The sequence below is a fragment of the Marasmius oreades genome, chromosome 9 (genome assembly GCF_018924745.1).
Source record: "Marasmius oreades isolate 03SP1 chromosome 9, whole genome shotgun sequence".
Taxonomy (NCBI): domain Eukaryota; kingdom Fungi; phylum Basidiomycota; class Agaricomycetes; order Agaricales; family Marasmiaceae; genus Marasmius; species Marasmius oreades.
The window spans coordinates 12,642-25,364 of NC_057331.1; the positions used below are offsets into that span (position 1 = coordinate 12,642).

Here is a 12,723-nt window from a genome sequence, read left to right on the forward strand (position 1 = left end):
TTAAATATGTAAGACACTGATAGTTCTTCATCGTTTTCTATTAAGATTTCTGGTACTTATGTATAGCAACGACACCGACATAACCAACCTGACTCGAACTGACGCTTGGATATAAATACACCATCAATTGGCTGTAAGTCGCGGTTTTGAGTTGTTAGACAATTGCATTTTGTACCTAACCCTTTGAGGGAGCTCGAGCTTGGGTCTACGACTTGGGCGGTATAATCATTGAGGGTAGAGGGTAGCCCACAAAAACGGCAATGGTTGGTTCGCTCGGCATCCGCTCGGCTAAAAGCCGGAACTAAAAACGGTTGAAAAAATGCAATTCATGCCGAGTTACGACCGCGGTCCGGCTCCCGGGACTGACGATGCACATGTTTGGCAACGGCGATGCCTCTGATAACCTCTGATAACTACAGACCTCTCCTTCCCCACCATCGACATTCACGAAATTACAAATTCAGTGCACACGCTCGCGAGACTCTTATATCAGCGTGTACTAACGTCAAGCCCTTCCAGTTAAAGTCTGCAAAAACCCCTCATTGACGTTTTTAAAGCCAACAAGACGACCTTTGGAGCATTCGTAACCAATGGAGGCTTCTATGATCTATCACGCCCGAACAGTCGTTCAATCTAGCCCTCATATCGCCTGGATTGTTGTTGACTGTGAACATGGATTGACGGACTTGAATCCTGGAATAGCTGATCCAGGTTGCGGTTGTTTAAACTGAAGGCGCACCTGCTTGGCTTGGGTTGGGGTACTGGCGACGGCCCACAGGAATAATTTCGGTTACGATTCGGCAGATATCGTATGGTTTGGATGCTGGTGCGAAAGGTGTGCGCTCTGTTCTTCTTCCTTCTTGTTGTTTCTCAATATCTCGATAGGCATTTACCGTAACAATGGTGAGTCGTTGGCTCAGAAGGTTTCAGTCACGAGAAAGAACCCAATCGGTTTCAGCTCCAAAGGCGGTCGCCGAAGCTGTATCAGACTGTCGTTGCCCTCCAGGTGGTAGGGGAGGATTGAAGCGCGTACGGCCATACGAGCTGAAACATGAGCAAACAATGACCAGCGCAAATAGAGACGAAGGAAGGCATCGAGAACCTTGAGAAGATTGCAGCCGTGGACGGTGTTGGTATGTGTGGTCGCCCATCGGTATCAAGCTCGCCGAAAGTCCTAACGAACGTGCTAGATGTCGCATTACTCGGCCCTGCTGATCTCACGGATGCCCTATTCCGACCTCTGATCCCCATCCAGAGATAGAGAAACTTATTCAACGTACGAAAGTCGCTGCAGATGCCGCTTTGGAAGAAATGGTGGCCCTCTTTATTGGGGACCGTGCTGATGTCGACATAGCTTCACGTACGTCAATACTGGGGAACAAGCTTCTCAAAGGGCGAAGGAAGGATTTGACATGGTGCGTTACTAAGACACCACGTATTTCTAGATAGGTCTGTCAAACGATGCCGTCATTCTCCAGTTACTTAGGTCTTCGACGCCAACTCCCCGATGCTATTTGTTTATCCCAATGACCGAATAACGTTTGAGAACACCCTTCAGAACGGCCTTCACTCATCTACTACGCCCCGAGATCAAGTCCGAGCTTCTTGTTGTCAGCAAGACCTTCAACAACACACATATCAAATATGTACAGAATCAAGTAACCATTTTGACAGATGCCGTCTGATGAAGGGTAATATTTTTAAGTTCTGGCGGCACAGCGTTTCGTGTTTGTATTCATCACTGAGGACCCAGGTCCACATATAAATCGGGAATTTGAAAAGAATGGGGTTGGTTCTATTTCCCCTTTCTCTTATTCCCTAACCTCTCAGTGTCGGCGAGCTGTTGGCAAGACCAGAGGCAGTTTCCGATTTCTAACCGTCATTTGTTTCTTGGAGAACGGATACTTGGTGTTCATGTCAGTCCCGTCGTCCATGCCAGTGGGTCAAGCAATAGCTGCCTCTATTGAACCTCAATACTATGGTGCGTCATTAATGGTGATCCCAAGTCTCATCTAATTGTACTCAAAATTCCAGGCGCTGTAATCGCAATATGGTACGTCGCGTTCCGTAAGAAACATTTATGAATTGACCTTAGGGTTAGTATGTTCGGAATATGCATCTCGCAAACATGGACGTATATCCACACAAACGATGATAGATGGCCCCTTCAGGCGACAGTGCGTATCCATATTTTATCTGTCCAAGCTCGTACCGAATATCTCTCCGACAGGTCGCATTTATCTTGTGCGTACAACCATGGTATCCGTTTACCATCACACTCCTCAAAGACCTTGTTTCACAGTCTCTTTGTCTTCGGGTGCACCCTTCTAGACGCCTTGGCGCTCAATCATTATCTGGTAGGTTTCCCGACGTCAACAAACTCGTCTTAGTCGCTGAGCTAGTCATAATCAGGTCCTCGAATACGGGAACGTCATCGAACTAACGCGAATCACTCCGTGGGTCTTCAACATTTCCGTCCAGTTCGGTCCCCAATGAACCCTTCCGTGCTGTCAGCGAACTATCACTTTTTACCCTGTTCACCGTGGTAGTTATCGTAACGTGCGTATTTGTTTCAGACCTCTGTTACATTCCTAAATTTTCGGCTTTTAGTTCTGATCTATGTTTCGCTACTCGGGTCTGGAGGCGTGCGTTCCGTTTCGAGATATTCTAGGAAAAGGCAGTAACAACTGATGTCCCTTCGCAGTGAGGCGAGTTCATTGGATGATCACCGCCTCAATTGTGAGTCAACGTCAACCACAGCTAACTGCTTGAACCCTCTGAACTTTCCCACCTAGGCTTTAACAGCAGTGGGAGCCCTCAGTAAGTAGTCCATGTTTCGCGCCTAACATTAATCTGTCCGAACCCGAGTAACATCCGCATCTTTTAGTTCCCGGAATTAGTAGGTCATCTCAACAACGGAAAGTTCTTCAAACGAACTGACCTTTTATTCGCCCACGAAGCACTGGTGAACGCACTGTTCGAATTCCCAACGATAGGCAGCCTCAATAACTTCCATCGAAAGGTACTTGTCAATTCACGTACACGTATTGAACATCTCTTCCTAACTCGCATACAGCTCGAAGTTGGATTCATCAACATCCTCGCAGCGGTATCGCAGTGCATGTCAACCTTCGCACTTTGGTATTCTTTTCAGGCTCATATAAATGAAATACCGAGGTTAGTGGATCCGTTTCAGCAAGTGACCCTTCTCCAGTGACTGATCGAAAAGCTCCCGGTTTGCATAGTACTCCACAGTCTGTTCTCCAGCGCTTAAGTAGCGTCGTTGTCAATCGAGGGGCGCTCTTGACGGTGTGTCAGCTCCTCGTGGCTTTTTTGTTCTTTTACCATCCCGAAAGGCTCTATTGGTAAACGGAACAAGAACGTTCTTACCTATACACTGCATTCTGATAGAACTTGCCTCAGGTCGCCCTTTCATCAATTCCTGGCGCCACTGTATTATATTACCACGCGTAAGTTCAAGTTTTCCTTACGACGCCTCTCGAGCCCGCCTTTATTGACTTCCGCACCTCTCCAACTGTGGGCGTTTCCCAATTTTGTAATCACCAGTCGCCACGTAAGTCATTCCACATCGTTGATCATACCAAAACTCACTGAAACTAGACTAAACGCGAGACGACCAGAACGCGCTCAACCTTGGGAACTTCCTCCAGAGTCCCCTACCACGCCTTCTGCCTTCACACCCAGCGCGTTAGAGCACGGTCACAGTTTCCTCCGTGCCGGGTTAGGAAACGAAATGCGAATGAGGATGGGTTTCGGAATTACTCCTTTCTCTCTTGACACTCCCGGCGCTAGTATTACAGGAAACCCATCCCTACGGACTCGGACTCGGACCAGTACTCAAGACCGCAAACCACTGCCGCAACAGGCGTTTGCTGCTCTCACCCCAGATTTTCACAACAAGAGTCCAACTTTGCCTCAGGAGAAGAAAAAGGGTTGGCAAGGAACCAACAAAGACCGAAATGGAAGCAGTGATATTTCGTTGGTTGATCTGGCGACTCCGGAGCTGTTAGTCGATCAAAAGAGCGAAGTAGTGGAGGTGAGTCTGAAGCGGACTCTTGTGTGGATTCATTTCTGAAATATCTGCATAAATAGACGCCTCGACGACAACTACCACCGATACCTCCGCCCGCATTGCTTCCTAGAAGACCAGTTTAGGACTCGTCGGCGGTAGCCGGTACTTGTTTTCAGTGGATCCCATCACTCCAAGACGCTATTTATTAAGTTAATCATTCATAATTTCGTATAATGTCTAAGTATGATGAAGAAGCCTTGTCCTGATGAACGGAAGTTCTTCCTTACGACCGGTGACAAGCCGAATGCGACATGGATTGATTGGGGAACCCTCCTTGCAAACCAAGAAACGATGCCGAAGATAAATAAGCGATCCTCTGAGAAGTGACATGTCATTGATTGGAGCGCAAGGGAGCTATCATTTGACGACTAACAAGTCTTTATAGTTCGAAATGTGTACAAGGGACACACATGGCCATAGACGAACACGAAGTGACGTTAAATAGCAGCTCAATCTCCCGAAAGATGGCGCTGGCGCTGGACAGGCCCTGATTAAGGCATCGAATAAGGCCTCTGAAAGTAAAAACTTGGAGTGTGTACGGCATCGATCCCTGCGGTCCTCGACTAGTGAGTAAGAGCAAGATCAAATGTCACCTGCAAAGAGATGATGTGAGAATTGTGTGCGCTATCGAGGACTCGGGGCTAACGCACTTGCATTGACTACATCACAAAAATCCGGGGATTGGGATAATGGATTATCATGACGTGCCTGTGATATCTTATCCCAGAATCAGTATCATTTCCCTGCCAGATGATGGGATACCTTATTTTGGATTATACTGGATTAAAACCACGGGGGTAAACGCTAATTACGATGGCTCCTCATCTGCTGTTATCACTTATCTGACGACCTACCATCAAATATAATGTAGATATGACATGATATGACATTATCATGTTTGCCCTACACCGGGGCAAAAAAAAATCTGTAATGCTCATTTCGGCGTAATTATTTCATATATGGTGCACTTGATGTTGCTATATCAAGGATTTCTTAATTTCTGTTTCTGATACCAATTGACGTGACTGCAAGCTATATATAGAGTAACATATTATAATTATTATATTTTGGTTTAGTATATTTTACGGTTTTTAGAAGTTAACAGTCACATGCATGCAGTACCGAGTAAGTTAGTTCGTACTTACAAGTACTATTTTGTTGAAGGTCAAATTTAGGCCTGGTGCTAGCGATTTTGATTGCGTTACGCGCGCGCGCCGGCCATACCTACGACGTACAGGTTCATCCCCACATTCAAAATCTGAGTTTAGGACATGTAATATGCACTCATCTACTACTCTACCTGCTCTACAGGTGATGATCCTGAATATTATACAGTTCTAAGATGGTCACTGCTGATACATCTAACAAGGCCAACAAAGGCACCCCCTTGTCCTAATGTAGAAGCCCTACATTGAATGATACCCCATTAAATTTTGTGGCATGAAGGACTCCCTGTCACAACCAGCTTATTTTATTTATTACATCAGGCAAGCTATAGTCATTATGAGATAAGCAAACAAAAAAATTATTGGGGAGTTGTACGCTATGATGACGAAGTCAGAAATTCGGGAGTGAATGAACTCCACATTATTTCCTTTTGGAGATCATTCAGGGTTTGACAACTTAAAATATTCATACCGGATAGATGATGGAAAAATATATTGACTTGGTAATCTGCCCGGCAAAAGATAATGAATGATATTGGAGTATCTGGTTTCAACGTCCTGACACGTGGTGACAAACTGTGTAACAGTATATCACAATTCGCGATTTTTTGTGATGTATCGACCACGTGACTTTGGTTGAAGAAGACGACTCGAGGCTACACCTCTTCCAGGAATCTAATATGAAGTGGCAGTCAATGGGGAGGAGTGATCAGGTCTTCCTGGTGCTCTTTGTCGCAAGAACTGTCGGAATCTGATCAAGCAAAGAAGTTTAACCAAGGCTCGGTGAAAGAGTAGTTAGAACGGTTGCAACGCACACTTCGTCCTCGAAGGTAGGTTGCCTACAAGATGCTTGTTCTTCTTGTACAACAGACTCTGAAGTTCGAGGTCGTGTCCAGGATGAGCGACAAAATTCGAGGTTTGACTACCAACTCCACTACTAAGTCATACTCGAAATATGGATATGAAGTAGGACGTACGTAGAGGTCACTTGAACCCTGAGACCTGAAGCGTCTACCACCGAGAACGCTGACGCCCTCCAGTTAACAACTGAACCAGAAAAAGGAAACGCTGTCAAGCTTATGAATCAAATAAATAGAGGTGTTAATCAGAATTACCTGCAGTTTCTCGTAGTTCTCCCCCTTTGTTAGTCAGTCTGGGGAAACTAGGGAAGAACGTGGCTGAAATCCTCCAAGCTCATACATTTCTTCTAATTCAACCATCTAAGCAGCGAGAACTCCGTCGGTGGAAGTTATGGATAGAATGAGATAGATAGCAGAGTAGCCCGGGCATCATGAGTGGTAAGTAAAAGCACGAGGCCTGCGTCTTCCATATCGAATCCTTGCAAGAAAAGAAGAATGACCCCGTTTTCGGCTCGTGCTTCTCCTGTTCGCGCTCGTTCCTGTTTCCAGGGGAAGATGAACAAGCGTTTTCGTCATGGCTTTTCTTCGAGAAGTATAAACCTAGGGGAAATCCTTTCGACTTTCTCATTTCCACGGTCCTCGCAAGAGAGCTCCGGGAACCGATAAATCGTTCTTCCTCAACATCCCGTTGATCCGCTAATGCTTTAACCTCCAATCATCCTCGACTCCGGTTTCTGTCTGTCAGGTTCCAGTATCTTCAACGAGAGTCCACAGAAGAAGGCCTTCTTGAGCTCGAAAAAGGGTTCGAAGCGATAATGATAGCGGCAACCTTTTCTACGGACACCAGATGAGCAAAAATATATGGAACTGTTACAATAAGTATCTCACAAGCCCGGATAAGAATGAAATAGTGTAAAGAGAATCTGTGGTCGATGCTCTGCCGTCCGCGTGAAAACGACGAACTACGCCTCATATCCGTAGAGGTTGAAAAACCAGATGATCCGTGGAAACCACCTGCTCTCGGATTTGCAATCGATATTTACTTCGGAAGTAACGGTCGCCATAGAGCCTATTCGGTGATTTGCTTTGAGGGAAAAGTAAATCCATTGGTAGTGGAGGGGGTGTTGGTGGACGTGAAAGAAAAACGCGTAAACGGTACAGATGAATCCCCTATAATGCATATGTCCAATAATGCATACTTTCCAAAAATGCATTGATTTTCGGCTTCACCGACTCGGTTTGCAGGTGAAATTGCATACCTTTCTGATTTCACATAATGCATACATTTTTGACTCAAAAACCGATCCTTATGGGCTAAATTCACCTCTAAAAATGCATACCCCCTCAGTGTGTATAGTTACCATAGAGTAAATCATTTGTAAATTTGTCTCTACAGTACTATTTACACCCAACATGCCCCCAAAAATCAGAGTTTTGGATTACTTTCATCTTTTGGCCATAAAACACATCTGGAGGCTTTCCAATCTCAGACTGCACAGAGACCACACATTATTTTGTTCAAAAATAGTCTTTTTCTACTAATAGCAGGTCTACAATACAGTTTGAGCTCTTTTGAACCCATTACAGTGACCCTGAAAGTGATATAAAAAATATTCTAGAAATGCATACTCTCTAAGAATGCATATGTTTTGGACCCAACCAAGGGGTATGCATTATAGGAGATTCATCTGTAATAGGATTGACCCTTGTTTGGCCTTTCCACGTGCTCCACAGTGTTTGTACGCGCATCTTTTTCTTCTGTTCAACTTCTTGTTCTGTTCTGATCAACACATCGCGAAGCTACCACTTTAAAGTTGCTTCTTCATTCTTCCAGCTCTCAACGACGCGAACCGAAGAGTGAAAGTTAATAATATGGTATACATTCGTTTTGAGGCTTTGGCGTGCCAGCCAAACCATGGGTCGTCCATCTACAAGATTGCCCTACATTTCCTTGACGTTCCTACGACTCCGAACCGGAAACGTTTCAGAGCCGTGCTAAACATCGCTATGGCGATACAGTGTCATTCACGGGTCCATCGGCTATCTTCACTCGCTAGCGTTTCAGAATCAGCTGTACCCAAATATAGCTCCATCAAGTTAATCCAACGCAATGCGACGTTCGTTATCAATTCGTTATCGAAGAGATTAGAAGGTTTGCGAATTCTTTTAGAAGCGTACCGCATAGACTGGATAGCACGCAAAGACTTAGGATGGATTGAAATCAAAGCGTGGTGGGTTAGGAGGTTTCACGGTGAAATTGAAATTTCTGTACAGCCTTGGTGATCTGGCTGATTGATACCCGTCAACAATTGTCATAATCAAACAACCTCAGGTTAACGTCGGATAAACGGTACTGCCGAGGAAGCAGAGGAAGGTTCGAAAGATACTGCCTGTTCTGACGAACTGTTCATGGATGTAGAATCTGTTGGACTGAGAGATCGAACCATTCGATGATGTTTTATTTTCCACTCCCCTATCGAAACAGGGACGCTTGTGCTATGCACACAGGACTGACGGGCCGGAATTCAAATATTCATCGATAATCATGCGCTCATCATGCGCTGGCGATTGCCGCTTTTGCCCTCCAGAATGCAGGGTTTGCTAAACTCGTATAAAAGCCCAGCGGTTGGGGCAAAATATTTTCAAGCGATTGCATCGTCCCTTCTCTCCACTTTTCGTCTTCACTTTTCGTTCACAAGGCCGAGCCTTTGAACTAAAAACTCTCTTTATCAAACTTTTCTAACGAATACCTTCCACATTCATTAACCAAATGGCCAGATTCGCCGTCATCCTCGCTCTCCTTTCCGTTAACTGTGCGTCTCTCTCTCGGACTGGATTCGTTCTTAGCACTTCTTACTGACCCTCCTTGCACTTATAGTTGTCGCTGCCACTTTCATCCCCAGAGCAGCTCCAGGCACTCAATTCATCACTGGCACCTGTATCACCGACGCGGATTGTGCATCTGGCTGCTGCGGTGTCAAGTCCGGTAAATGCGCCGGTGCTATCATTGCTCTCACTCGTGACGGTGGATGCGGCCATGGTGATGCTCAATCCAACAGCAGAGCTGCTGCTGTCCTCCGTGGTAACTGCCCTGGTACCAACCTCAAGCGTGAAATCCTAATGGAAATCGAGGCGAGGTACGTTCCACTCACTTTCTTCTTTCCACACGTTACTTAATTACTTTCTAGGGCTCCCCTAACTCCCGACCCAAATGGTGCCAAGAACCTCGGAAACGGCGCAGGGACACAATTCATCACTGGTCAATGTGCCTCCAACGCCGACTGTCAATCGGGATGCTGCGCCACACTCGGCAGCATCGGTATCTGCTCAGGTCCCCAAGCCGCAGACCAACAAGGTTAGTACTTGTCAAAATTCATTTCTCCCTTGTCGTAAAATCTCATAAACCTTTCTCACAGGCAAAACCGGTTGTGGCTTTGGTGGTGGTGCCGGTGGTGCCGCATCCCCTCCTCCTCCTCCTCCTCCCGTTAACAACGGCGGTGCCGCTCCTCCTCCTGCCGCACCCGCTGGTGGACTCGCCACCTCCGGAACCGCCGACGTCGGCGCTGCTTGCGGCAGTGACTCCGAGTGCAAATCCGCCTGCTGTGGTTTCAACTCGGGTAAATGCGCTCTTGCCAAGACCGCTCCTGGATCCGATGGTGGATGTGGAAAGGGCGAGGCTGCTCCTAACACCAAGGCTGCAGATCTTATCAAGGGTAACGCACCTATTTGCTAAACGAGAGGTTCACGAGTCTTTCTTTTTTGGTTTTTTTATTGGAGGTATTTATTTAATTGGTATTTAAGAGTTTTTTTACGCACTTGTAATGATTTGGTACGAATTGGAGATTAGCCTTTGCACCGTTGAAAAAATAATTCGAGGGTAAATGATCGCCGACACCTGTCAAAAGCCGAAAAGTGGGCGGCGACCACGACTCGGCCGGCTTCATCCGAAATAAGGAAATGCTCGGAGGTGAACGGGATGATAAGTGGATGCGAACTAGATGCAAATGCTCATGAATGAATTTAACATGTAGCATATTGACAGTCGCGAGCGAAAGGAAAGAGATATGGCGATTGGAACCTGCGGCCTGAGGACTGAGGCCGGAAGCTAGTCTAATTGAGTGTATGCTGAAACAGAAAAAGTATTGCATTAAGAGGGAATCGAACCCCCGGCGGGTCGAGTCAAACAACAGGTGTGTAACATGGAGGTATGGCAACGACCCAGGTTACCACTACCCCATTAATGCATATGTAGTAGTATGGCTGGCGGGTAATATAGCAACTCCGGACGGTTGTTACCACGACGCTGATCGTTTTGCCGCAGTTGCTGAACATACGGACGAACGAACGGCAGTTGTGTACCACATTTTGAGAGTGTTTAAATTTCACGGAGGTTAGATAGACTGTGGTAGTGGTATTCAAGGTTTTTTTGTGAATGCTTCAAGTCCCTTCAGCATGCTGATTTTAGACTTGTTGTTCTACTAGTTATATATGGTACGCGTGTTGAATCGACTTTACCTTGTTCGGAGAACCACTTGAACATCTGATTGCCAAGAGCCTCTTCAAGAGCTTGATAGAAAAGGAAGGATTTCGTCGCGTAGCGGTCTGAATTACAATCCGACATTTTGAGCGGGCTCTGCGTTATTACACAACGCGCACTACGACCCCCCACCGTTAACCCTTCATTAAGCATAGGGCTGGTTTCTACCTAACATTTAAGTCAACCCTCCTTCAGTTCCTTACTACCAGACCTCACTGGACGAAGAACACGCGTTCGGTCTTCCAACCAAAGAAGAACACTGACAAGCAGCTAAGTACCCATCTGTTATTGTGGAGAAAGGGGTGTATCGCTAGCCAACTCCAGTGTAACTATGCAAGCGTACAGAGGAATTACCCAATCTGTACGAAAACGAAAAAACCAAGGCGGGGCCAGTGTAATGAGGGAAAGTAGCTTGGCGGTCAAAACAGAAACAAATTCAATATACAATCCGGTCAACTTCCTCACCACTGAAATCCGATTCATACCCTCTCTCCAGGTGCCAAACTGAATTATCCACATATTCAACCGACCAGAGGTCATCCAGCTCCATGTCATCCGAATAACGACTCTCCGCTTCACTGCTATCATCAAGCTCAAGCTCGTATAGGCACGGATAGTTGACCGAGGTCTTGTCCCACGAAAAACCACTACCACGGTTTTGAAAGTCGGAGAAGGAGCGGGAACGGCGAATTCGACATTTACGGTCCTCCTCAAGCTCACAATTAGACTCCGAGGTATCTAGCTCGAGAACCGCCAAAAGCCGAGTCCATCGAGCTTCAGCTTCAGCACTCTCGAACGCGTTACAGAGGAACGTAGGGGTAGGAGTGGAGGATACGAGTGTAGATCCGTCGGTGGGCCCAGTATTGGTTCCGACGACAGACGTCGAAGACATCGAAAATTTCCTCGAACGCAAGCCAAACAAGGACCGTGTGCGAAGTAGGGAAGGGTGAGTTTGTGTCCGTGTGGTATCCGCTCGGTTCTCCTTTGCAACAGTTGTTCTGAAGAGCGATAACGAGCTCAGAGAGTGTTTCCTCTTGACTTCGAGCGGCTCGGTACCGTACCTACTCCGCGGGGCGCGACTGCCAGTTCCAACCCGTTTCCCCTCCTTCCGCACATCGTTAAGTCGCCCCAGAACCGATAGTTTCTTCTTCAAGACCAAAGACAACGGTTGGGTGCCAACGCGTTCCTCCGAGCCCTCCAAGCCATCTCTAGACTCATATGTGCCACTGGCCTTCAACGTAATACGAGAGATGGTCTTCTTCAGCCCACGAAAGTTCAAGAATGTTGGTTTCTGAGAAGGAGAGAAGGGAGGTAAGACGTTGGTATCGGGCTGAGATTGGGCACAGAAGTCAGTGATGACAGTGGTGGATGGTCGAGGTTCAGGTACTGGTCGTGATGAGAGAGTAGGGTTACTTGAAGATGCAGATGTAGCGGGAATGGTAGCCATGATTTTCGTTCAGTTTCCGACGGAGAACCGAGGAATAGAGTGGTATCGCTGGAACTATAGAACGGGTTGGGATACGGTGAAAGAGATGGAGTATGGCCGACTCGCTAGATTCAGATAGGAATTCACGTAAAGATTGCTCAAAGCGGTGATGCTAGTGGCAGCGATAGCTTTGAAAGACAAAATATCTTCTCAGGGTCCTGTGGCATTGAAGAGTTTATTGTACCCTAAATGCGGTAAGGACTTGGAGCCACGTGCTCCCAAAACGGTGGCAGTTTCTCAGCAAGGTAGGGGGGCTTCGCGTAGTCGAGGGGGTTAGTTTTGAACTAAACGGGGATATAAATCAGTGCACGTCTGAGTATTGGAAGCCATTACAAAGTTACCACTCGATTAGCGGGTTTCCGGAGACAGTTCCTGTATCTCATGGTGGTGCGAAAAGTTCCGAAATACCTGGAGCTGAATACAGTATGACGGCATTCAACGTAAAGCATTCGTAGGCGAAATTTGACGTTGGTGTTATTTGGACATAATACACGTGCTTGAGCGCTAGACGAGCGCTTTCTGAATTTAGACTGTTCTGGCTTGCTTGGCCTTTTTGGGATCGCATTATTCGTTCGCATTTA

At 46.5% G+C, this 12,723-nt stretch overlaps 3 protein-coding genes and 1 non-coding gene across 4 annotated transcripts; 2 read left to right on the plus strand and 2 right to left on the minus strand.

The window, feature by feature from the left end:
• Positions 1-3,627: 3,627 nt before the first annotated feature.
• Positions 3,628-4,305, plus strand: E1B28_012957 (uncharacterized protein). Its single transcript, XM_043158108.1, has 2 exons — positions 3,628-4,057; positions 4,114-4,305. The coding sequence occupies exons 1-2, from the start codon at positions 3,755-3,757 to the stop codon at positions 4,174-4,176; spliced, it is 366 nt and encodes a 121-aa protein (XP_043003451.1). The 5' UTR covers positions 3,628-3,754; the 3' UTR covers positions 4,177-4,305.
• A 4,409-nt stretch (positions 4,306-8,714) lies between these two features.
• E1B28_012958 (uncharacterized protein) lies at positions 8,715-9,979 on the plus strand. The gene is made up of 4 exons (XM_043158109.1): positions 8,715-8,932; positions 8,998-9,256; positions 9,308-9,474; positions 9,536-9,979. Exons 1-4 carry the CDS (start codon positions 8,890-8,892, stop codon positions 9,850-9,852), a joined length of 786 nt encoding a protein of 261 aa, XP_043003452.1. The 5' UTR covers positions 8,715-8,889; the 3' UTR covers positions 9,853-9,979.
• A 283-nt stretch (positions 9,980-10,262) lies between these two features.
• On the minus strand, positions 10,263-10,363 carry E1B28_012959. Its single transcript has one exon. It is a non-coding gene; the product is annotated as a tRNA-Gly (tRNA).
• A 558-nt stretch (positions 10,364-10,921) lies between these two features.
• E1B28_012960 (uncharacterized protein) lies at positions 10,922-12,547 on the minus strand. Its single transcript, XM_043158110.1, has 2 exons — positions 12,484-12,547; positions 10,922-12,426 (listed from the first exon to the last, which is right to left on the minus strand). The coding sequence occupies exon 2, from the start codon at positions 12,101-12,103 to the stop codon at positions 11,093-11,095; it is 1,011 nt and encodes a 336-aa protein (XP_043003453.1). The 5' UTR covers positions 12,104-12,426; positions 12,484-12,547; the 3' UTR covers positions 10,922-11,092.
• Positions 12,548-12,723: the final 176 nt, after the last annotated feature.